The following is a 26,577-nucleotide window of genomic DNA, read 5'->3' as shown; positions in this document are numbered from 1 at the left end:
CTCCTCTTGTATCCCCCCACCTTAACCCACAAGTATGAGATACCTCTACTCCCTCCTTGGCGACCGATCATGCACCCCTCACCATCTCATTAAAACCTAATCACCCTTACCCCACTCAATGCCAATATCCCATCCCGCAGCACGCTTTAAAAAGATTAAAGCCTGTTATCACTCGCCTGCTACAGCATGGCCTTTTAAAGCCTATAAACTCTCCTTACAATTCCCCCATTTTTCCTGTCCTAAAACCAGACAAGCCTTACAAATTAGTTCAGGATCTGCGCCTTATCAACCAAATTGTTTTGCCTATCCACCCCGTGATGCCAAACCCATATACTCTCCTATCCTCAATACCTGCCTCTACAACCCATTATTCTGTTCTAGGTCTCAAACATGCTTTCTTTACTATTCCTTTGTACCCTTCATCCCAGCCTCTCTTCGCTTTCACTTGGACTGACCCTGACACCCATCAAGCTCAGCAAATTACCTAGGCTGTACTGCTGCAAAGCTTCACAGACAGCCCCCATTACTTCAATCAAGCCCAAGTTTCTTCCTCATCTGTTACCTATCTCCGCATAATTCTCATAAAAACACACATGCTCTCCCTGCCAATCCTGTCCGACTGATCTCTCAAACCCCAGCACCTTCTAAAAAACAACAATTCCTTTCCTTCCTAGGCATGGTTAGTGCGGTCAGAATTCTTACACAAGAGCCAGGACCACATCCTGTAGCCTTTCTGTCCAAACAACTTGACCTTACTGTTTTAGCCTAGCCCTCATGTCTGCGTGCAGCGGCTGCCACTGCTTTAATACTTTTAGAGGCCCTCAAAATCACAAACTATGCTCAACTCACTCTCTACAGTTCTCATAACTTCCAAAATCTATTTTCTTCCTCATACCTGATGCATATACTTTCTGCTTCCTGGCTCCTTCAGCTATACTCACTTTTTCTTGAATCCAGCCTCCCACATTATTCCTGATACCACACCTGACTCCCATGACTGTATCTCTCTGATCCACCTGACATTCACCCCATTTCCCCAAATTTCCTTCTTTCCTGTTCCTCACCCTGATCACGCTTGATTTATTGATGGTGGTTCCACCAGGCCTAATCGCCACACACCAGCAAAGGCAGGATATGCTACAGCATAAGCCACTAGCCCGCCTCTTAGAACCTCTCATTTCCTTTCCATCGTGGACATCTATCCTCAAGGAAATAATTTCTCAGTGTTCCATCTGCTATTCTACTACTCCTCAGGGATTATTCAGGCCCCCTCCCTTCCCTACACATCAAGCTGGAGGATTTGCCCCCACCCAGGACTGGCAAATTAGCTTTACTCAACATGTCCCGAGTCAGGGAACTAAAATACCTCTTAGTCTGAATAGACACTTTCACTGAATAAGTAAAAGCCTTTCCTACAGGGTCTGAGAAGGCCACCACAGTCATTTCTTCCCTTCTGTCAGACATAATTCCTCAGTTTAGCCTTCCCACCTCTATACAGTCTGATAACAGACCAGCCTTTATTAGTCAAATCAGCCAAGCAGTTTTTCAGGCTCTTAGTATTCAGTGAAACCTTTATATCCCTTATGGTCCTCAGTCTTCAGGAAAAGTAGAACGGACTAAAGGTCTTTTAAAAACACACCTCACCAAGCTCAGCCACCAACTTAAAAAGGACCGGACAATACTTTTACCACTTTCCTTTCTCAGAATTCAGGCCTGTCCTCAGAATGCTACAAGGTACACCCCATTTAAGCTCCTGTATAGACGCTCCTTTTTATTAGGCCCCAGTCTCATTCCAGACACCAGACCAACTTAGACTGTGCCCCAAAAAACTTGTCATCCCTACTATCTTCTGTCTAGTCATACTCCTATTCACCATTCTCAACTACTCATACATGACCTGCTCTTGTTTACACTGCCAGTTTAGACTGTTTCTCCAAGCCATCACAGCTGATATCTCCTGGTGCTATCCCCAAACCGCCACTATAACTCTTGAAGTAAATAAATAATCTTTGCTGGCAGGACTTTGCTGAATCTCCTTAGGCACTCTCTAATCAGACATCCTGAGTCATCCCAATTCTTAGACCTTTTATACCTGTTTTTCTTCTCTTATTCCATTTAGTTTTTCAATTCATACAAAACTGTATCCAGGCCATCACCAATAATTCTACAAGACAAAGTTTCTTCTAACAACTCCACAATATCACCCCTTACCACAAAATCTTCCTTCAGCTTAATCTCTCCCACTCTAGGTTCCCACGCCACCCCTCACCCTGCTCGAAGCAGCCCTGAGAAACATCGCCCATTCTCTCTATCCATACCACCCCCAAAAAGTTTTCGCCGCCCCAACAATTCAACACTATTTTGTTTTATTTTTCTTATTAATATAAGAAGGCAGGGATATCAGGCCTCTGAGTCCAAGCCAAGCCATCGCATCCCCTGTGACTTGCACGTATACGCCCAGATGGCCTGAAGTGACTGAAGAATCACAAAAGAAGTGAATATGCCCTGCCCCACCTTAACTGATGACATTCCACCACAAAAGAAGTGTAAATGGCTGGTCCTTGCCTTAAGTGATGACATTACCTTGTGAAAGTCCTTTTCCTGGCTCATCCTGGCTGAAAAACACCCCCACTGAGCACCTTGCGACCCCCCACTCCTGCCTGCCAGAGAACAAATCCCCTTTGACTGTAATTTTCCTTTACCTACCCAAATCCTATAAAACGGCCCACCCTTATCTCCCTTCACTGACTCTCTTTTCCGACTCAGCCCGCCTGCACCCAGGTGAAATAAACAGCCATGTTGCTCACACAAAGCCTGTTTGGTGGTCTCTTCACATGGACGCGCACGAAAATGTAAATGCTAAACATAACCATACTAAAACTATTAGAATTTTCTCACTGGGAAGAAAACTCATATAACTTTGTGTGTTTATTCCAGTAAGTGGACAGGTTTAGGATGGTTTAAGGAGAATGCCATCTGTACAATTCCAGTTGCAAATTGTATTTATCTCTTATATTTTTATCTTCGTGTCTGACATGGAGATCATTTGCCAGCAGGGAGTACTCATTCTTGTCCCATCTACATCACCATAGTGATTGGGATGGAGTTTAGCATGAGATGGATCTTTAAATGTATGAAATTGAATGACTAAATATAAACCTAACTAAAAGCCTCATCCTCAGAGGAACATTTATACAAGGCACCTGTCTCTCAGAAATCCCTCTTATTAGCTATATGCTTCCTGGGAGGAAAAAGCAACTTTTTCTCCAAATAAAGTCACTCAAAGTAGAGAATATCTTCAAGTTTGTTTTCCTTTCAAACTTGTTTAAAAAAAGTCAACATAAATATTATAATCTAAGTGATAAAAGTGTAACTAAATCTTCATACATTAATTTAAGGGCCTAACTTTTATTTTCTTGGTTCAGGTCAAATTTTAAGTACAATATATTAATTGCTTATTTCTTTCATAAACTATTTACTTAAATAGACAAAACATTTATATGTATTTGTCAAGTATAACATGTTTTGAAATATGTATACATTGTGGAATGGCTACATTGAGCTATTTAATATATGCATTACTTCACACACATAACATATTTTTCTGGTGAGTGTATATTTCTTTATTTTGTTTATTTTTCACTTCCTCTCCTTCTTTTTGTTGGTTACAGCATTTTACATCATTAGCTCAAATTTTTTTGCTTACCTCTTCTGAACCAAGATTCAGATACTAACACACCACTTTGTAGCAGTCCATCTTCTCTAGAGAACCACTTTGTTGGAAGAAATAGGAATATATTTTATCTCAAATGAGGAAACTTACATTTCTGTGCATGTGTTTTCACAAGTTTATTCAGCCTATTAAGAGGTCAATAAAGTGAAGGAATTCAACTTAATCATTTTAAATTTCTTCAACTTGAATACACTATACAATTTCTTCAACTTGAATACAAGAAACTATATGTTTCTTGTTAGTAAACGTAGGTATGGTAAGTGCTGCCTTTAATAATACTGCTAATTTAAGAAAAAGATGCACACTACAAAAGCATATTTAATTACTAATTATTTTTTTCTATATATTTTGTTTTGTGAATTTTTACCTGTGTTGTACTCATTATACCACTGTGGGTTTTTTGTTTTTGTTTTTTGAGATGGAGCCTCACTCTGTCACTCAGGCTGGAGTGCAGTGGCGCGATCTCGGCTCCTCCTGGGAGGTGCAACCTCCACCTCCTGGGTTCACACTATCCTCCTGCCTCAGCCTCCTGAGTAGTTGGGACTACAGGCGCCCGCCACCACGTCCGGCTAATTTTTTTTATTTTTAGTAAAGACGCGGTTTTACCATCTTTGTCAGGCTGGTCTCGAGCTCCTGACCTCGTGATCCACCCACCTTGGCCTCCCAACGTGCTGGGATTACAGGCATGAGCCACCGTGCATGGCCGGTTTTATATATATATATATATATACACACACATATATATAAGTTAGAATGAGATTTTTTTTACAAGTTAGGATAAGATTCAGATAAATGGTGAAAATCTACAGAGCAAGGCTTACAAAACGAAGTTATTTCAGGCTGAGCCACAAATCCAGGAAAATGTGCAGCAAGGCATGTCAGGGGAACAGTAATTAGACTACTCCACTGGAGCACCCTTCTCAGTATTGGGGTCGCTAGATTGGGAGATTATAAAGATAGACTTTGAAGTGTTTTTGTTAGGACTGCCAAGACCAGAGGTAAGAATTTTAAATAGCAGATAGTCCTAAACCATCAAAATTTTTGGATTGAGATGAAATGGCGAGAGGAAAGTTTCTCCATTGGGTATTGGCAGGATGGAGTAGAAACTAAGGCAAGAGGTCAAGTGAGCAGGCAGGTGGGAAATGCAACTTTCAGAAGGGAGATGATAAAAGCCCATCTGAGGACAGTCATTGGGAATGACTTTACAAAGGAAGACATGGCAAAAAGTTTTAAAATTACTTAGATTTAAAAAAATGAGAGAGATTGAAAAGCTAACTATACCTGAAATTTGGAGTTTAGGTAATCAGAAAAATTATTGAGAAGTCATATGGAGGAGCTAATCTTAATTCTCTAGTAACTGATAAGTCCACTTAGAAAAAAAATCTGTTTTATAAAGCCCAGAACTTCAGTACTGTATTTTCAATATCGCATAAGATACAGTCATTATTTGATACAACTATAAAGTTTTTAAAAGAAGATAAATGAATCCAAATACTCCATTTTTGTCATAGAGGGTGGTTTGAACGGGTAGAAAATAATAGTGCCAGATGATATTTTTGGACTTTTATTGGCAATATTCATATTGGTGAATGTATGAAACCATAAATCACTGTAACCATAGGACTCCAGTTCTCAGTCCTTTTGAAACGCACTTCACTGAAATATGTATTCAAATATATCACAAACTTTTATGCTTGGTCAGAATTTTTTAAATATCACTGAAAAATTAAGTTTTAAACCACAAACCTAGGTATTTTTTTAAAACAAAAGATGGTTTATTCTTGTATGAATATTTTTAGGAGATGTAAAGATGACTAGTGTATTAGACTTTAATTAGTTTCACGAATTACACTCTAAATACATTTATTCATGTGCTATTACAAGTTATTGTAATTAAAACTAGGCTACACTTGTCAAAACAGTTGAATAAACCATGCTTTTTGTTTCAGTTTTCTTAGAATTCTATCATGCTCATTTGCCGACTTTCTAATTCACAAAATGTAATCCATCAAAAATGAGACTTCTACAGATGAATTGGTAAGGTTCTAAGAGAATTATTAGGCTTACCTGATAATATAAACTACAAAAATATCTAAGTAAAATGATTACTTTATAAATAAGATGAAAACAATATCATTAGCATCAACTAAGGCAAATAAAAAACAATCCACCATATTAACAAAGAACACGAGTAATTTGGTAAGAAGTGTCACAAATTAATAAGAATGATTTGTATTTGTTCAAGGTTTTACTCTTAGTATTTTCACATTCATTAAGTAATTAGGACCTCATAACAACATGTTGGCAGGTGGTGTCCTTCAAAGGAGGAATACAGGCGAAATTGTTAGGAAACTGGGTGGTAATAGAAGATAGACAATTAATGTTACCAGAGAAATAAATATTTAGAAATAAAATGTGTGAAACCATGTAATTTGAGGAACGAGTACAGGACCACGACCTTGTGAAGGATTAGATAAAATTAAGCAGGGGTAATACATATTATTTCTATAAATGTTACTACAAGAAAGACATGAGAAAGAATTGACGTTTGAGTAAATAAAGGAAACAGAAGATACAACTGACCTTAACTATGTGTGTAACCCACTCTGTGTTAGCAGAAGAGCTTTTATCCCATGCAAATAACACAGTAAAATTTAAAACAAAACATTGAGTAAATAGTAATTTCCTATGAGACCATACATAGTCTAGTTAGCACCAATCTAGAAGATATTATAAAAGTTTGGGAGACGTTTCTGACCTATGCAAAGAATGAAGTAGAATAATTTAGTGGCTCTGTCTATTCAATAACTCTGAAGACTGCAGACTTGTTGAATTCTGAAATTGCATATCCGTGTTGCCTCATCCATTTTGCATTTCAGCATTGCTGTCTAGGAAAGAACTGAAGCTTGTAGTCCCATTGCCTTAGAAGTTCATCTGGGGTTTGTGTAATTGTAGCATCCTTCTGTTGATATTGTTTATTACATTGTAATGGAGGAGTCCAGGTGATCTCAGGATACATACTTAATGACTCAGCATCCCCATTAGGTGGAAAGAGTGGCACCATTATCTACATTTTAAACGAAATCTCAAACCTGGTTGAGTAATTCTATCAGGAGCACTTAAGATCTGGAAGGACTGAGACTCAAACACGGGCTTTCTTGTTTCGAGTTGATATTTTTATCCAAATATATTGTCCTCTAGATTAATATTATATATACATATATCATAATTTACATCATCACAGTCCTAAATTTCTGTAGTAAGTCATGATATTTATTTGGCTATTCTGGAGAGATAAGTATGTATCTTCAAATTAGGTTTATGTAATATTTGGGGGACAATTCATTTAGCAACCTAATTATAATTGAAAGATTATTTATTCAGAAACTTGACAACTGAAAATTTAGTATGCAATTCTAACGTGTTTAAATTAAAAATGCCTGTTGGTGACTATTCTCAGACACAATTCAAATATGGTTGTTAAAAGTTGTAATAAAACTCAATCCTCATCATATTAAATGTTGTTAATTCCCCCCCACTAAGCTTTTAGCAGGGTTATAGTAGATTCATTTCTATCTGTGTTTAAAATAAAATGACATCCTAGTTTATGGTGAGGTTAAGTGAACATTAGGTAATATAAAAAGAAAACAAAGTCTTCAAGAGTCTATAAAATATTCAAATTATTCAAACACTAAAAAATTACTCCTTTGAAACTGTGATGGGTATGACTTGGGCCCACACCCATATGCACATCTCCTTCCATTTCTGGGCATAAGGGGACTACAAACAAGACCATGTGACTAGTTTTGGCCAATGACACATGCAAGGGCGTCAAAGCACCAATCTTTGGTGCATAAATCTTAACTGATGTAAAAGCACCAGTAAGATTCTCCAGTTGCCCCTTTCTATGTTGTGATGATCCTCAATGAGAATGTTGGATTCCCAGAGTCAACACAGTCTTTACTTCTGAATGACTACTTGTGAGACTCCTGCTCTAAAGATTCTCCCAGGCTCAGGGTGAACTCTGACAGAGTTCATAACAAAGAACTCAGATGTTTTTGAGATACTGGGGTTATTTGTTACCATAGCATACAGCCTAGTCTATCTTGGCTAACACAGAAATACGTTTATTTTTCTACCTTATATCTCCCAACAGCCTTCTAAGGCAAATTCCAGAAAACGATGATGTTCAGCTCTACAGATTACCTGTACACAATGCAGGATCGATGTTTTTAGGTGGTGCTGAAAGATGGTGAAGAATATGGATTGTGGAGGCAGACTGCCTCACTTATAATTCCGCTTGACCACTTACTGGCCCTAAGATCGTGGGCAGCCAGTTTCCAATACCACAGTTTTCTCATATGTAAAATGTGGATAATAATTGTGTGCAAGACATTGGGTCGTTATGAAGGAAAAAAAGATGTTTTGAGGAAATGATGTTTTATATTCACGTAAAACCCTTCGAAGAGTGTTTAGAATAAAGTAAGCCATTGATAAGGATTAGACAGCATGTGTCTTGCTGCAATGAACCCTGACTCACTTGAGGCACACATTGTTTTATTTAGCTGGTCTAAAATCCCTTTGATTGGTTAGGATAATTGACAATCATATTATGAAATAGAGGGAAATCATATCCATAGCCTAATAACAAAAGTATAGAAATGCTTTTACTAGAGAGAGTTGTAAGCACTCTTAAGAGGTTCCATGGAGCAGAACTATTGCTACTTTTGGCTTTAGGGGTCAATGTTAAATAGATGAAATTCACAAACGAAACACCAGTGTATGATAGTGACAGAGTCAGGGTCAATGGCATAATTCTGTGGAATCAGAACTTCTTAGGGAAAAGATCCAAAATAATAGTCTTTGAACTTACTTAGAAAAAAAAAACTAAAAGGTGAAGCCACTGGTATAATACATGAGAAAATGAAGCTTTCATTATTCAGCAGCTGATTCATTTTAGATGGTAGCTAAATTGCCTGAAATCCCTTTCATATTCTGCAAAGATCAAACACATTAAGAATGTCAAAACAACATTAGGTAACCCCTTTCAAGCGTCAAAATAACTGATCAGAATAAAGGAAAGATTTACGAAGTTCGGGGCTATGAAGAACACAATTAAGTGGCGATATTGTGGAGAGAAAAAGCATGCTGAGTCATGCTGGCAGCACAAAATGCCAGCCCAACACTTACCAAGGGGCAAATTCTGGCAGAATATTGAAACTGAGGTCTGGAATTTCTACATTTGTAAATAAGTGTGCTAATTCCTATGTTATATATTAGTATTAGAGATATGTTAACTTTGAGAAAGAATATATATACCTACATTTGATGAGTCTAGAAGTTATAAATTATAAGCAATATTTCCTCCTTATTTTCCCTTTGTCTTTACACAATTCCACACCCCATGTCGATTTAACCGTATTTTAAAGACAGAGTTATTTGTAAAGCTTCTTTATATTACATTTCAGGTTTTTTCCCCCAATAGATCAGAATGATAAATCCAAGTGCTTCAAATGAAGTGACAGCCTACATAATTGCTACTCCTGATTCAAGATAAGGCTAACTGCAGTTTTATGTTCAACACTACTGTGTGCCCTAATCACAGCATCACATCTGCCATTATTTCAGAATCATGTAACTTGAAGAATTCGAAGACTCCAAAATGTTTACTGTAAACATTTAAACTTGTCACAGTTACACATTGACCCAGAAAAGGTGATGTGATTTTGTGAAAATGTCTAGTAATTGATGCTGTGCACTTTATCTACTTTCGTGATATGGCTTTTTATAGAAATTTATTGCTCATAAATCATTTCCCCAGTTAGAAATCATCAGTATTTTATCAAAGTACATTACAATGTAAACTTTTGCTACAACTTGGAACATAGGCTATAGCAAAATGTGCTGGGGACAGAGAATTAGAAGCAAGAAACGAAATCTTCAGGATAATTACAAGACTCAGCATCGCATTATCACATATAATCCATGGAAAAAAAATTCAGTCACAGCAGTGATTCATGACTTGATCACACCATTCCTTGTGCAATTATATGCAGAACTACGCAGACTTTTCTTCACAGAGCACCCAAAAAGAGCTATAGTTAGACTCTGTAGATTCAAGGTCTTGTATAGTTTCAGAGACTGTGAGTAGCTGCTGCTCTAGTCATGCTGATCTGTCCACAGAAAGCCATATCGACTGTATATCATATTCCTTTATTCATTTAATAATTAGGATGCAGTTATAATTCAAATACAGGATAATTTAGGTTAATTAAACCACTTCTGCTGATAGTAGATTCATTTCTTCCAATATTGTTCAATGAATGAGGGAAGAAATGGATATAATAACGTCAAATCAGAAGAGTGAAAAATTTCTGTTTTTGTATGCCCTTGTATTTTTGTGAACATATTTTTAGATTTGGCTTAAGCATGACCTTAAAAATGTGTTTCATTTCCCTTTATAACTGCTATAACTATTGGTAGGTGGAAGATAACTTTGGACAATTTTTATTTTCTTTTCAACTTTCATCAGTAGAAATACAACAAACCAAAAATGGGAAAATCTTTGTCTTAAGTAAAAAAAAAAAAAACCAAAAAACCCTGTGTATTCCAATTTAATTAATGATTACCATGCCTTTTGAAATATGTCCTATTTTTACAGTATGGATATTATCATATTATTTTATTTAAAATGAAATGTATTACCATTTTACATTTTGTGGAAACATCACCTTCAAAGGAGTACGAAGGCTGGCTCTGTGATAAACGCTATGTGTAAATAAAAGTGTTCAAATGCACATGGTTAACAAAACGTAGTTTCAAGTATTTGAGGAAAACATTTCTGTTTATGGTCTTTAGGAAGAGGAAATATGTACTATATTTTATGATGATTTAATGGATGATGTGTAGAGCTTGCACTTCAACATTTACATTTTGAAGCAATGTTGGCTGATTGCAAAAACTGTGCTGCCACTTATGACACTTTAATTACAAGTTTGCAGACAAATATTATGATGCTCTATGTTAACTGCTTTCTGTTTTACAAGTTTGTGTATATGCAAAAATATAACTAATTTCCAGTGAATGTGGCAATATTATCACTTGGGCAAGAAAACATACTGGCACAATGTATTCCATGCATTAATAAAAAATGAAATAGCATGGAGTAAATAAATTCAAAATAAGTCCTAAGAGTGCTGTAATCTAACATTAAATGTTGATTATAAATAAACTGTCATAAAAGAGTAAGGTCCTTATTAGCAAGGTCAAAACTATAACATTTGGGGGATGGTATTTAACTCACATTTCTAAGCCAGTAGTTAGTTAGTTAGTTATGTGTTGAATAAAAACAAGTGTAGTTTTGGTATATGTCACCAATCACACAGAAAAATATAGTCTTTCATGGAGAAGCTTTGCCTATACTTAGAGAAAGAGAACCGAATTTGGAACTCTGAGATTGTTTCTAGGTGTCTGGCTCAATATCCTTACTCAACCAGCTTGAACGATTAAATTTATTCATCTTGCTTTATCGCAAGGAAATTATCTGTTCTGTAGGTGATGTGTGGTTGCTAGAAAGCTCTACCTTGGGAGCAGGCTTGGATCCCCGACATCGAAAAGTGTCACAGTCTTAAACTATAGGGTGATTATTAGGTCACAGTAACTGGCGGAAGAGGAAAGATGAGTTGAGTTGAAGAAAGAAAACTGCATGTCTTCTACAACTGTTTATAATATTGAACGGTCTAGCTCTTGATAGACATGTGAAAGGAAGTAATTATTTAACCCTAGAAATATGATAAAACCCTGGCTTTATTTATATCAAGACTAAATGCATGCATTAAAAAGTTAAGAACACATTATTTTGGTATTTAATAAGTCTATAATTTACCTGGCTCATATCTATTAAACATATTAATAATACAGATAACAAATTTTAGATTATGGTCTTTCTTGATTATGGATCTATGTTTTGTAACTTTCTGATTATTGTAAGTCGGATTATTTTGCTTTCATTATTTTCATGTCCAACACCTATGAAACATAACGCATGCTGAGTAAATATTTAACATGACATTGTTTTTTACTCATTTGATTGTTCCTTCAAAAAATAAGTCCTATTTTCTTTTTGTATTTCATCTAAAATATATAATCATTTTTAATAGGAAGCTGTCAAAAACACTATTCAAATTACCATGATCTAGCTTGAAAAAGGCAAGAAAGAAATACGATTGAAGGCTACCTGCCTGTGCAAAGATTACAGTTTTGAGATCAAAAGCCAACTATTCATAAAAGTCATTGGATTCTTTATCAAGTTATGCCATAAATACATTTCCACAAAAGATGACTCCCTCTACTCTTACCACTAATGAACCAATTTTGTTTTCAGGAACCTGTCCTCATCATAACTCTAGGGGAGAGAAACTCATTTCCAGCTCCAGGACAAAATATCTCATCAGTTGAAATTAATAAAATTGGAAGTTAAATTTGGACCATGGGTGGGTAAAGTTTGTTAAGTTGGTAGATAAGACTGAAGAGGAGGATTTTTATTTGATGTTAGAAGGAAAGATTTCTTCTCTTTCTTTTAGAAGACAGCAACAGCCCATGGTATCTTTCAACTCTGAGTGGGAAAAACTTACGCCAAATGCTGAACACATCCTGATACCAGAAGCATTCAGATATCCCCCTATAATTCTCCTATAAATGTGGGTCCACTTGGGGAGGCAGAGAGCTTGCTAATGCAGGAGGCAAAACACCCTACAGCCTCAATGTAATAGTTTAGGGTACATCCTGGAAGAATGCTGAGTACGAGGAGGGCTTGGCAACATAGGGAAAGTTCAACAGAAGGCTCTTGAAGTACCAAATGGAAGTATAAAATATGTAGTGTGTAAATTTTCATTTATGATGTGGAATATGATATTTCATTTAGAAAATTCTGATATACACTCACTGTAACTTCTCCAAACTCTGTCAGATTTGCTGCCCATTTTGAGGAATGTTAAGTGAGATTAAATGAACCACTACTTCATTTTAATTCTGAGGAACATTTGCTTTTGTCATTATTTACTATTGTTTATTGATTTAACAATATTTCCACAGACCAAAGTATTTTATTACATATATAGCTGAGCATGTAATTCATAATTGTATAATATAGAAAATAAACTTCTTGGTATTGGCCTCAGCATTTAATAATGAAAAACTAGTGACAAACATCTTTAGAAAAAAATAATAAAATAGTCCTTCAGTATTAAAATTTCCTAGTAAAAAGCATTAGATCAAAGTTAAGAATATGACATGTTAATGCATAGATGACTTAGGCATAAATAAAATGAATCAAATCCCAGCTCTTATAGTAAATCAAAATAGGTGAAATCTGCAGGTTCACAGTTTGTCATAGGTCAATTGCAAAAACAATGCATCATTCATATTTTTCATCATTCTGAGGTTTTTAATGATACAACATTTAAAATAATGCATACCCAGGATATAAGCAATGTGCTGCATACTTACCAGGTGATTTTTATGCCACTTTGCTGAATGCAGGATTAATATATTTGGGCTTTTTATTGCTTGAGTAGAAAGTGCTCATTACTTATTTTATGTTTATAATATAGAAAATTAAAAAAACAATTTTTTTAATGGCATACATCACACGGTTGTAGTGGTTGACTTCCTCAAGATCGTCTTCTGTGGTTTTGGTGCAGTGGGAGGAGGCACAGTTGCAGGTCTGATAGGGGGGAAGCTGTTACTGTGGCTTATTCCCATTCCCCCATTTTCTAGTGGGAAAGGAGGGAGATGGGGTGTAGGAGGGAGGGGAGGGCCTTGGTGAGGAATCTTTCCTGGTGGGTGGACAGGTTCGCTGTGTAAGTGGACCTCCCTGTTTTTTATGTTATACCGGGTATCACAGTCAGGACAATAGCCATGGTACTGTACTTTTTCATTAAACCGAACTCGTTCTCGAGGCCCTGCCTGGGGACATCTGTCTTTTTCAGGTCTATGCATCAGAAGCTGGACTGGAGCCTTGTCCAAGTTACTGTTGGGTATGCAGCAGATATCTCCATTTGGAATTTTGTTAGGTCCACCTGGTAAGCCTCCATTTCGTAGAAGGGTGCCATTGGTTTTTACAGGATTGGCAGTTGGAACCACCCTTTTGGGGTCTTCACACTTCACAGGTGTCAACCTTGGAGGAGGTGGTGGAGGGTTTGGCTTTCTCAGGACCGTGAGGATAGCAGATGGGTGTGCTGGGGGTTTAATAAGCGGTGCATTAGCCTGCACTTTGATCTTCTCTAGGCTTGAGGCTGTTGTGCCACTTGAGCTACTGTTCAGCGTGTCCGTTTTGGAGCTGTCAGTCATCTCATCCTCCAGCTGTAGGTCAGAGGTCAGGGTGTCAATCTGGTCAACCACCTAGTGGAAAGGACAAGGTAATTGTTTTGAAGAATGACCCAAACAAAGTATACTAGAAACAATTTATTTTTGTCTAGGGGAAATCTGCTATGGAAGCTTTAACTGATATTGAACTGAACATTCCATTGCTGCTTGATGTTTTCAGTCAATAAATTTACAGAATAGTGACCATCACACAGAGGACCAACTGTATGATAATATAATTTCACATGCTTAGAACATAACATATGATTTATATATACATTCTATTTCTGACTCTGATATACCCACCCATAAAATATGAAACCTGATGCAGGAATATAACTGATTTTTAAAAATAATCAGAGGGCATTTCCCTTCTGCTTAACATGCAGAAAGCTGTAGGAGAACATTGCTTCCAATCTTGAAATTAAAAAAAAAGATAATCTGCAAAATCATAAATTTTCTTGAGACCAACAGAGACTTGACCTCACAAGGCAACCAAATGAACTCAACTGTCGAGAGTTTTAAGCCCTCCGAGGATATACAGAAAACATCAACTGTTCAACCTTTAGAAAATCACAGGAAAAAAGGCAGCAACCATCAGAGCGAATAAAGAAAACAACTAAAACTTTGATGACTAATTAAAGGTTGAATATGTGCTATTATGACAATTTAGAATCCTTGGGAGTCTCAGACACAGTATCATCTGTACTCACTCATGGCCTCCTTTACACAGACCTCTCATGCTGAGAGGAGGAAAGAGATGGAAGAGAGCCCCTGTTGGGCACACAGGCACAAAACCCCATTTACTTCTCAGACTGTTCTCCCTTATAAAGTAGAACCTTTACTGGTGCAGTAGCAAGAAACCCTCCAACCTGTAAGACACAGGCAAAGATATTTTGCTTCTGAGAGAGGGTAGAAGCAAAAGCTGTCTCACCTTGGAGAAAGGGAAAGAAAATTATTTGGGCCCAGGACCCTAAACTAATACAAAGGAGATGTTTACTATTACTGGGTGAATGACAGGAAGTCACACCAGTCAAGGGCTACTACAGGTACCAGGCAGAGGAGCCAGGGACTCAGATAAGGCTGGCAGAGGCATCAGAGCATAAGACAGGTGGGAACCCACGTTAAGGAGAGAGGTTGTGAAGACAGGAACATTGAATGGAAGTATCTTAGACAATGCAGTTCTAAGGAGACTTTGGCAAGGATACTGGGGAGTCTGACATCTCCCATAACAGGGCTACCTTAGTGTCTCTGCCCTGTTCAGTCATTGGCTGGGAGCAGCAGTGTGGTCACTGCTCAAATGCTGACTTTCAGAGTACAGCATCAGGGTCCTCAGTCATTTACACTCTGCATTCAGAGGTCTTGGAGGCCATTCTCATAGCCACCATACATGCACTGTTATACATATATGAGAATGGAAAAGTTATGGGTTGTTTTAAAAATAGTTTATGTAAGCAGACAGTTCCTTCATTTCACACATTTCCATCACATTTATTCCATATGGAGATTTTTCCCTCCTCTCTTACTTAGGTCTAAGTTTAATCAACTGTGAAGTTGGTTCTTTGTCACATGGTGGCAGGATTGGGCTCAAAATGAAAACACCAAAAGCATCTAGACGTTGGACAGGATATAGACTTTACTTCCTCCTCATGAGGCTCTTAAGTGATTGATTCCACCGGGCAGGTAAAGGCCACCAGGGCTCAGTCTTTGGATGTCTCGAAGGCCTGCAAACTCAGCAGTTTCAAAACATTCAACAAATATAGTAAATTCAACAAATTTCTTCTAGTATTTTCTATTTTAGCAAATGACAGCACAAACCTCACATCTGAATAACCAGAAATCCAGAAACTCTATTTGATATCACCCTTTCACTCACCTTCTGGTCAGGAGAACAAGTCCTTCTATTTTAGCTCCTAAATAATGAATCTTAAATCCATTCACTTTCCTCCATTTTCACTTCTGTCATCCTACTCTGAGCCTCTATGATTTACCGTATGGACTATCCAAAGCCACTTTGCTTTTTTTTATTTCAGTAGTCTCAATGACTTTTTTGGGTTTTTTTTGAAGCAGAAGTGTGCTTTTGTTAACTCCCTGTTTAAATCCTTTCTATGTCTGCTCATTTCTCCTGTGATAAAGATCAATTCTGAAAACAGACTTCAGGATTCTGCATAGTCTCACTCAATGGAATACTGGTGTTTATCAGCTGGCTCTTGGCAGTGTAAGGAAGTCTGCATTTGAAAGGTTTTGTGTAAAATTCCACTGTGGTTGATTTCAGGTTAGTCATGCGACATTACTGAACCTGAGGTTGGGAATAAATGTACAGTAGCATACAATTAAAAAAGTGTACTATACATAAATAAACTCAGGAGCACAAATAATAGTGAACTGCAGTAAAATAATTAAAAATAACAAGGAACAATTAGCAAACCTTTGTTTTTAATGTAATTAGTTTAAGTTTATACAGTTTCACTTTTTTTTTTTTTTTTTTTTTGAGACGGAGTGTCACACTGTCGCCCAGGCTGGAGAGCAGTGATGCGATCTCAGCTCACCGCAACCTCCATCTCCCAGGTTCAAGCAATTCTCCCACCTCAGCCTCCCAAGTAGCTGGGATTACAGGCACCCACCACCACACCCAGCTAATTTTTTGTATTTTTACAAAATACAAAAAGAGACGGGATTTCACTATGTTGGCCAGGCTGGTCTCAAACGCCTGACCTCATGATCCACTCGCTTCAGCCCAGTTTCACTTTTAATAACTGTTGTGTTTAACAACCAACCAGCTCACAAAATTTAAAAAAAATATGATTGGTTTTTAGCTAGTATGAGTCAGTTCTAGTCATTGTCTCATGCTCCTAAATAACTCTCAGTCCTCAACTCTGTATTTCTGTTCCCAATCTCTCTGGTATTCTTTAGGCCCTCAAAATTGCCTGTCTGCTTCCTGTCACAGAATGTTTGCACAAACCATTATTTCTTCTTGAAATGCTCTTCCTTCTTCTCTTAGGTTAACTCTGACACATCCTTAAAATTTTTCCTATTGCATTCTAAAGGCCTAACATAACAACCGGTACTAATCAGGGGCTCAGCAAATATTTGTTAAGTAAATGCTCTGAGGGTTATTTCTTCAGTTTAAGTGTGAGCAAAAGCATTTTCTCTCCAATTTGATTCTTGGAAGTGGTTGTTACTTCAAAACTTATTCAGTTATTCTAGAAGAAAATGGGAAGGAAAGAATTTATCCATAAATGACCACCAAGTTGGTTGCATATTCTCAAGCTCTGTCTAGAAACTAAAGTGAAAGGCTATCTAAAGAATGTGAGAAGTAGAGAGACAGTCTTGGCTCATGGGTCCTTGTCCTATTTCACCTGGAGGTTATCTACTCCACACATTTTATCATAGTAAATTCTGCAGCAAATGAGAGAAAACAGGTTTTTTAGGAGGGAAGTGAAGCTGATTTTCAGAGATGAATAAATGCCACCTCAGTTCCTGCTGGTTTTATGATTCCTACCTGGTTTCAGTCTCTACGTTATTTCCCGAGTGCCTATAAAACTCCAAGAGAATAAAAAACAAACAATACACTGCTTTCATGGAGCAGACAATCCATGAAAGGGCCTCACTTTGACTAGATCCTCAAACAAGTAATTTTAAAAGTGCAACTAGCTCAAGCGCTCTGAAGAATATAAGATGTTAGAAGAGGAAGACCCCATCAGAAAGGTCAGTGAAGCATTCTGTAAGGATGAGTTGGAGCTTACTGGCAGAAGAGTGGTTCAAGCAGTCTGCTCAGAAAAGAGCCTGATAAAGGTCCGCTGACAGAAGAGATCACCTGAGTGTGAGTGATTTAAAGACTGTTTTGGCTCAAGGGCACTGTGAGAGATGAGGTTGGATAGTTAGGTAGCAGCTATCCTGTGAGAGCCTTTGAGATGATATGATAAAGTACCACATATTTTTCTTTTAAAGAGTTGCAGAAGTGAGAGATGTACTATCCAAACAGACAATGAATTAGTGCTTTCAGAACTGAAGTGTCCTCTAAAGTACACAGAGTTTCAAACAAGAAAATATAAACAAACTCTCACTCAGACATACCATAGTGAAACCAGAAAACACTGAAAAGCAATGATAAAACTTTTACAACCACAAAAAAGGGAACACCAAATATTTATAGAGTAACAAAAATTAGGCTGACAGATCTTCCCACAAGTAACAGTGGTCCCAAGAAAATTTAGAAATAGGTTCATACTGAAAAATAATTGGGAATGTTAATATAGTTTAACTGATATAGAAGTGAGAGAAATAGACATTTTTAGACAACAAAGACTGAGAGAGTATTGCTCTTATAGCTCAGTATTGAAAGTATTGATAAATGAAAATTCAGTGAAAGGTAAATAATCAGAAGGAAGAACTGGAATGCAAGAAGCATAGATAAACAAAGGCATTGGTAAACAAGTAAGTCAAGTTATGCATTGATTACAAAACATAATATATTAATGACTAATTTGGGACTGGGTAAGAAAAATGTGAAGCTACATACTAGGAAAAAGAACATGTCTGTAGGACAATCAGAATTAAACTATTTAAGTTCATTGTCTTTGTTGTGTGTGTGAGGAAAATTATTATCTATCTGATACTGATTAACTTTATTAAGTCAAAAGTGCATGTGTAAATTTTACAGAAACTATTGAAATAACAGATATAAAATTTTCACTTCCAAAATAAATAAGAAATAAAAAGTGAGCAAAGGAAACTCAATAAATCTAACAAGGCAGAAAATTAGAAATCTTAAAAAATGACAACAAAAAGCATCGTAAATGAAAGTCACTCTATACAATAGAATAAATGATGCCAATATATTTGCAATCACAAGTGTAAATAGATTAAAATAATGTATAAAAGTAGTGATTGCTGTCAAAAAGAGACACAGAAAGACAATATAAAGTTATAGAAATAAGATATTATCAGGCAAATATCCAGATGCAACCTGATGCAGCCATATTAATTCCAAGCACAGAACTTAGTCCAAATCTTTCTTAAGCAAAACAACATATAGTATCTATACCAACTTAGGTGAATAAATAAATAAAACATAATTTAGAGTTCATGTTCATGTGTACACACACACGAGTGGAAAAAAGATTATGAAGTAGCAATTCACATGAAGTGAACACAAATTTCCAAACACTAAAAACCACACACTCAGTCTTACTAGTAATTGAGGTCATGCAAACTTGAGAAAACAACATAACATTTCAAACTCAATGATTTGGTAAAAATGAAACAACCTGATAATCCCAATTGTTGGTGATGATAGCTATAATTGGAACTTACGCATTGTCAGTGCAAATGTAAATTCAGTCAGTTCAGACAACTTTTAAAGAATATCTTATAAATTGAATAATGTACACACTTTGTGGCAATTCTACTAGGAACATAGCCTCGAACACCAGGGAAAGTCCAATAGATGTTCACAGGGTTGGAAATACACAAGGATATTCCTTGCGGGTTTTTCACTTTTGGTATAGCAAGAAATTGGAAACAACCTAAATATCTATTAAGAAGTGATTGTGTTAGCAAATATAAAGTAGTTAAAATAAATTAACTAGTTCTATATGTATCAGCAGGGATCTCAAAAATCTAATGTTGAATATTTTAAGAAATAATAAAAAGATATATTCAGTAGGTATATCTTGTTTATGCATACAAGCACAGGTAGTTTAGTTAATACCTGGAAATAAATAATACACATCAAATTCAGAGAAGGAGACAGGAACGAATGAGGGAAGGCATCAGCTACATAACATCAATATTTTGTTTCTTTTAAAAGGATATAAAGTCATGCTGAGAAAATGTTAACATCTGTTAAATAAATTTTATTGTGGATATTTAAGGTACACATGAGGTTATAAAATGCATATACAGTGAAGTGGTTTCTACAGTGGAACGAATGAGCATATCCATCATCTCATATAGTTACCCATTTCTCCCCAACAAGAGCAGCTATAATCTACTAATTTAGCAAAAATCCTGAATACAATACAATATTATTAACTATAGCCCTCATATTGTACATTAAATCTTTCAGTGTGTTCATCCTACATATTTGCTATTTCGTATCCTTTGACCTACATTTCCCCATTCCCTGTCCCCCAACTCAGACCATGGTAACCACTGATTTTGTTGTTTTTGTTGTTGTTGTTTTAGATTCCATATATAAGTAAGATCATGCAATATTTTTCTTTCTGTATCTGGCTTATTTCATTTAGCATAATGTCTTTCAAGTCCATCCATGTGTGGCAAAGGGCAGGGTTTCTTCCCCTTTCTCTTAAGGTTGAATAGTAAATATCTAACATTAGCTAAATATATTTAGAAAGAAATAAAATAAGTAAATCTTACAGATGATATGTGGAAAACATACTGAAGGGTGCTGCATTTTATTTACTTAACCAATTAGATTTTATTACAGCCAAGTGAGAAATAAATAAATCACCTAGAAAAGGAATCCACTATATCCTTATAATTGCACATCTCTGTTTTGCTTAAGGTATTTCAAAGTATGAAATTGCACCTAAAGTATTAGTAACCACAGGCATGATAGAAATTAAAGATAAAACAAAATGAGAGAAAGTAGGACTGAAGGGATAGATTTTTTGCAGACATTTGGAGGTGAGAAGATAGCATGGCATCAAAAATAAATCTAGGAACATCCACAACTAAACATCAGGTATCTAGAAAAAAATGTATCTCAAACTTGAAATTGAGTCATTTGTCCAAATAATTGTGGTTATTTGGGTCTGTGGAGGACTTTGTTAATCACAGTGAAACAAAGAGAGTTTTAAAACAAGGATAATGGCAGATGTTGTGTTTGACAATCCCAGGAGGTTTTTTAAACCATGTATACAAGGAAGCTATAGTAGACTGTGGAATAATTAAGAATAGTGATAAATATGAGTTAGGAATCACAATATTTTCAATATTTCAATATTTCAATCTCAATATTTTCACATATGGATAAATATATCTAATTTCAAAACAGAAAAGCAGATTAAGAAGAAATTAAATAATTATATAATCTAAGTTATTTGTGGAAATCCAAATTCAGTTTATATTACTTCTATAAATCTTAAACTGCAATGAATAAAGGTAATGGCACCATAGAGGTGTCATGAGAGTGGAATTCAGATGTCCTAGCTAGAGCAATTAGATAACAGAAAGAAATAAAGGGAATCCAAATTGGAAAATAAGAAGTTAAATTATCTTTATTTGCAGATGATATGATCTTATATTTAGAAAAGACTAGAAACTCCACCAAAACACTATTAGAATTGGTAAACAAATTCAGCAAAGTAGCAAGATAAAAAAACTACTAGTAGATCCTTTTCCTAAGCTCCCACTCTGCTTTGTCCTTTTATTACTACAATTGCCTTAATGTATTGGGACTGTCTATTTATGTGTATTCCCCTCAGAACATATAAGCATGTGTTTCCATCTTTTATCCCTGGCAGAGAGCACAGTGACTGCACATAGTAAGAATTCACTAATAATTTGCCTAGTGAGGTAACTGAATAAATGTAGATACTATGGAAAAAGTCATTTGTTGCCTTTATTTCCATCCTACCCCAGCTTTCCATGGTTGGGTCTGATTTTCAACATCTTTAATCCCTCCAATCCCAGATGGCCCAGAAAGACACATAAAAATGGATTAGATAGAGAAAAATATAGAATTGGTGAGACTTGGTGAGCTCTCTTCCTATTTTGCCTAACTCGTAAAGCCTTGCTCCAAAGCTTGACATAAAAAGCAGTTTACAGCTTAATCCCAGCACTTTGGGAGGCCGAGGCAGGCGGATCACCAGGTCAGGAGATCGACACCATCCTGGCTAACACGGTGAAACCCCGTCTCTACTAAAAATACAAAAAATTAGCCAGGCGTGGTGGCCGGCGCCTGTAGTCCCAGCTATTCGGGAGGCTGAGGCAGGAGAATGGCGTGAACCCAGGAGGCGGAGCTTGCAGTGAGCCGAGATCGCGCCACTGCACTCCAGCCTGGGAGACAGAGCCAGATCCCGTCTCAAAAAAAAAAAAAAAAAAAAGAAAGAAAAGAAAAGAAAAAGAAAAAGCAGTTTAGTCCAACTCCGAAACAACTAAGAGAGTTTAAGTATATACTTTTCTTCAAATACATTTCCATATAGCACTAAGTGCATTTAGAACCTAAATCTTATCTTTTTTAATAAAAAAATATAATTCAATTGCCTTAAGAACAAAACAAAATGAAAACCTCTTTCAATTTGAGTGAATCTTTAGCTCCTCCTTGTCAACAATTCTCAACCACAAGAATTTGCAATAACAAACTTAATGGAGAGAAAAAAGGAACTTAACCCTGATTGAAACCTTTCCAAGAAGATTTATAGATTCCTGAAAGATCTTTAAGATTGACTTAGAAAAACAATCACAATTTAAATATGGTGGCATTATCAGCAAAGAACTGAAAAGAGAAATTAATGGGAGCTATAGGAATTTCTAACAAGGGAAGAAGACCGGTAAATACACTACCTTCCCATAACTATTTGACCTTTCTCAGTAGCTGAGTCCAAATGCTGGTCGGTAAAAGAACTGTGTCCAACACGGGCATAATATATAGGATAGCAACTGACATACCCTCCTCTGGAAGTGCCCTCATATAAGCCTAACAGAGGCGAGGCAGGAAGTAGTGAAGTCAACAGTGAGGATATTCCAGCAAGGACACAGTAGGGCCACTTTGCCCTGAGTTCATAGTCATCACAAACACACTTCATATAAAATGTCAAAAATCTCTACCCACCTATCCTAATGATCTACTGACAGGATGAAAATAAGCACTTCATTATACAGCCTACAACTTCGTGTTCTGCTGCTAGATCACAGTATTTCTGATAGACTGTATATGAATTGATATGTGTGAATAAACACTGTGGTTATCTTCTGAAAGGTAAAATTATTTTGAATTCTACTTGTGCTAGAAACAATGTAATAAATGGAAACATTTAAATTATATCACAATTTGGTTAACTTCTCTTTGGTATTTATTTATTTAGAAGAATCTATAAAAACCTTAAAAATTAGGAGTGACTCGGGCGTCTTTTGACTTCTGAAAATGTCCAATGTCCATTATGAAAAAGTCGCTCAGGGGAACTTCACTAAATGCTTTTTTCCAAAGGGAAGACTAGAACTGCACTGGGTTCCTGGGCCTGTCTTTGGACTTCTAGAAGAATCATATTTCGTTAACAATATTACTGTTTCTTAGAGATGAGGCCAATCGGCTCCTGACATAGTTCCACATTGTTCTTAAGTTCTCCTTATCACCTAAAGAAATTAAGCATGTCTGTCTTTGCTGTCTGAAACATCTCAAGCACCATAATTGTATTATTTAACTCTTTCTTTTTTCCTTGATATATTTGAAAAAGCATACAGATATACATACATACATACATACATATATATATATATATAAAATAAACATAATCCAGAGTAAGTTAGACAATCTTGATGTTGTTAGAGACCCAAGGTCTAACTTTCTGCTCTGCTATACCAAGGGGGTGGGCTCTATTTTCATGTCCAAATTCAGGAATGGGGCCCTGCCTTCACATATACATTTCAAAAGGTAGAATGAAATAGGGTGGGGAAGTCACAACTACTCTTTTTTAAGGAGATGTTTTAGGAGCAATACATTTTATTTGCTTACATCTCACCAGTCAAAATAAAGTCATCTTGATACATGGATACTGGGGAATGTAGACTTTTATCTGGGATATGGTTCTTCTACAAAATTAAGAAGAAAGGATATTCCAAAGCAACAAGCTTTCTCTGAAAGAGATACTAAAACAAACAGTGACAATAAAATACACACAGCCACACAAAGGCACATATCTAATCATACTGTCAGAAAGTAAATATGGAGGATATATACTTAAAAATTTTTACTAAATTTTTTTTTGCAAGTTTTTTTGGAAACAGAGTAAGGTGGATTTTTGGGAGGTGTTGTGTTGTTTCCTTTTATAATATGCATATAAGTGACAACTTACATCCTGTTCTCTGGAAATAAACTAGATTTTAAAATAGACAACAACCATTATTCATAGTTGAGCCTAATAAATTAAGTATTTAATATCTAATAATATTTTTGGTCAAAAGCAAGTAAAACTATAATGCAGTTTGTCTTATTTTTCTGTGTGTTCAATTGGATTCAATTATAATTTACTGTGCAAGTACTATTCATCTGGTAATATGTAAGACATTGAAGATAAAAAATAAGTTTCTAGTTTAAATGAGACTGACCATATGTACTTCATGTCTTCCTCCTCAGATCATCTTTAAATGAGAGTAAAGAAGTAAGAATAGTAATAAACTCAGAAAACTTCCGGAGAAAAGTGAAATCTAACCAGATATTTTTATAAATATACAGATGAGTTAATAAAAAGGTGGAAAAAGTACTGATGAAGTCCCAGAAGGATTTCAAATTTGAAAGTGGAATACAGAAAAAGTGGAAGTGAGAAGTAATACAAAAGTTAGAGTGGGGCATTGTTGAATCACTGTATTTAACAAGAACACATTGTGTCTAATGGCCCCACACTCTTTCACATACAACACGATTGGCAACATAGTAACAGCTAATAACCTTAAAAAAAAAAACTGAAATCCTTGCTATAAAAATATGGAACAATGTCACTGGATAAGAATGCTCTGAGTACGGGTTAACAGCAGCTCCGAATAAAGCTCTCCATTTTTTTCATTGGGGAAGTCATGAAGATGGAGTCACAGCATCCAGCCATTTGCTCTTGCTCCATATGTGGGAAGATTCTAAAACATCTATAAGAACATATGACTAAGTATCATGAGATTTTTGAAATAAGCAACAACACAAAACAGAAAGACCAAAATGAATGAATTGATCAATGTTAAAGATGAAGCTGCCATTATTAGTAAACTAAATAGAACTTTGTAGTAAGTCTAATTAATCTAGAGATGCTTGAAAATGTACTGCAGTTATAAAATAATAACACATGTGTAAAAAAGCAATAAAAAATTGGAATATAAAACAAATGTTAAATTTTAAAAATATTAATGGCTTAAAGATAAAAATAAAATCTTAGAAATATTATTAAATATAAAGCAAAAATACATTTTAAAAATACAAGAAAAAAGTTAAAAGACATAGAGCAAAAAGATCAATATTGGAGCTTCAAAAACTGATTAAGGAGTTCCAGAAACAGAAAAAGAGAAAATGTGAGATGGTAATAATAAAATAAATAATGGAAGAATAAAAATTTCATGGTTGACAACAGAAATGCAGCTTCAAATGTAAAGGGCCAACTTAGTGCTGATGAGAATGAATGAAAAATAAAGAAAAGTCAATTTCAAGATACTCAGAAAAAAATACAAATCACATGATCAATACAGTTTCTTCAGGAGGAATAGACAGTGAAAGACATTTTGCTAGTAACTTCAAAAGTTCCAGAACAAATTATTTCAACTCCAATTTTAATTCCTGGCTAAATTAATAATCTTTTGTAAAAGTAAATTAAAATATTTTTAGCTATTAAGGACAAAGACACTTACTTCCTTCACATCCATTCTTTAAAAGTTAATTAACGAGATATTCGGGCACAATAAAAATGGAATCCGAGAAAGAAGAGATGCATAGGATCCAAGGAACATTACATGTAACCCAGCCTTTTTTGGAAGGGGGGCAGGGGGGCAGAGACAACAGCATATACAGCGGCATGCAGCTATGAATGACAATTTTTTTCTATATTGGTAAAAAATAAAGTAGGTAGATGGCATATCAGTACCACACATGGCCAAAAAAGCAGTTAAGAGGTTGCAGGAGGCCCTGTAGCGTCAACATGTAAGAGTTTAGATATTAGTTGAAACTTTAAAGCTCAATTTCCAAAAGATGTGTACTTACACCACTGATGAAAAAAAATGTAGGAAGTATTTGTACATAGACTGTAGATGAATGCACATGTTTTAGTAGGTTTTTTTTTTTTTTCTTTGAGAAAGGGTCTCACTCTGTCGCCAGGCTGGAGTGCAGTGGTGCAATCTCGGCTCACTGTAGCCACCGCCTCCCAGCTTGAAGTGATTATCCTGCCTCAACCTCCTGAGTAGTTGGGATTACAGGCATGTGCCACCATGCCGGGCTAATTTTTTTTTATTTTTTATTTTTTATTTTTTTTAGATATGGGTTTTTGCTATGTTGCACAGGCTGGTCTCAAACACCTGAGCTCAAGCAATCCACCCACCTCATTCTCCCAAAGTGCTGGGATTATCGGCATGAGCCATTGTGCCTGGCCTAGTACGTTCATGTTTTAAGTCTAATTATTTTATAGCCATAGCATAGATAGTATATAGACAGCCCATATCTAAATATAAAATTCCATCCTAGATAAGATTTGTGTAAAAATGTTAACAGACACTTGTAGCCTTGAAAAATTACACAAGATTCAGGAGTTTATGTTAATTGA

General features: G+C 36.0%; 1 protein-coding gene across 6 annotated transcripts in view; it reads right to left on the bottom strand.

Moving 5' to 3' along the window:
• PRR16 (proline rich 16) overlaps nt 1-26,577 on the bottom strand; it is a 382,721-nt gene that overhangs the window by 91,644 nt on the left and 264,500 nt on the right. For 5 of the 6 annotated variants that reach the window (XM_063706721.1, XM_019026184.3, XM_055386525.2 and 2 more), the window contains one exon: nt 12,774-14,134. In XM_063706721.1, the coding sequence (XP_063562791.1) occupies nt 13,379-14,134 (756 nt within the window). In that variant the 3' untranslated portion in view covers nt 12,774-13,378. Of the gene's footprint in view, nt 1-12,773; nt 14,135-26,577 lie in introns of those variants that run through there. The other variant, XR_002005792.3, reaches the window with a different exon arrangement.

Source organism: Gorilla gorilla, chromosome 4 (genome assembly GCF_029281585.2).
Source record: "Gorilla gorilla gorilla isolate KB3781 chromosome 4, NHGRI_mGorGor1-v2.1_pri, whole genome shotgun sequence".
Taxonomy (NCBI): domain Eukaryota; kingdom Metazoa; phylum Chordata; class Mammalia; order Primates; family Hominidae; genus Gorilla; species Gorilla gorilla.
Note: the sequence above shows the minus strand (reverse complement) of the source record. Positions and strands in the feature narration are given on the sequence as shown.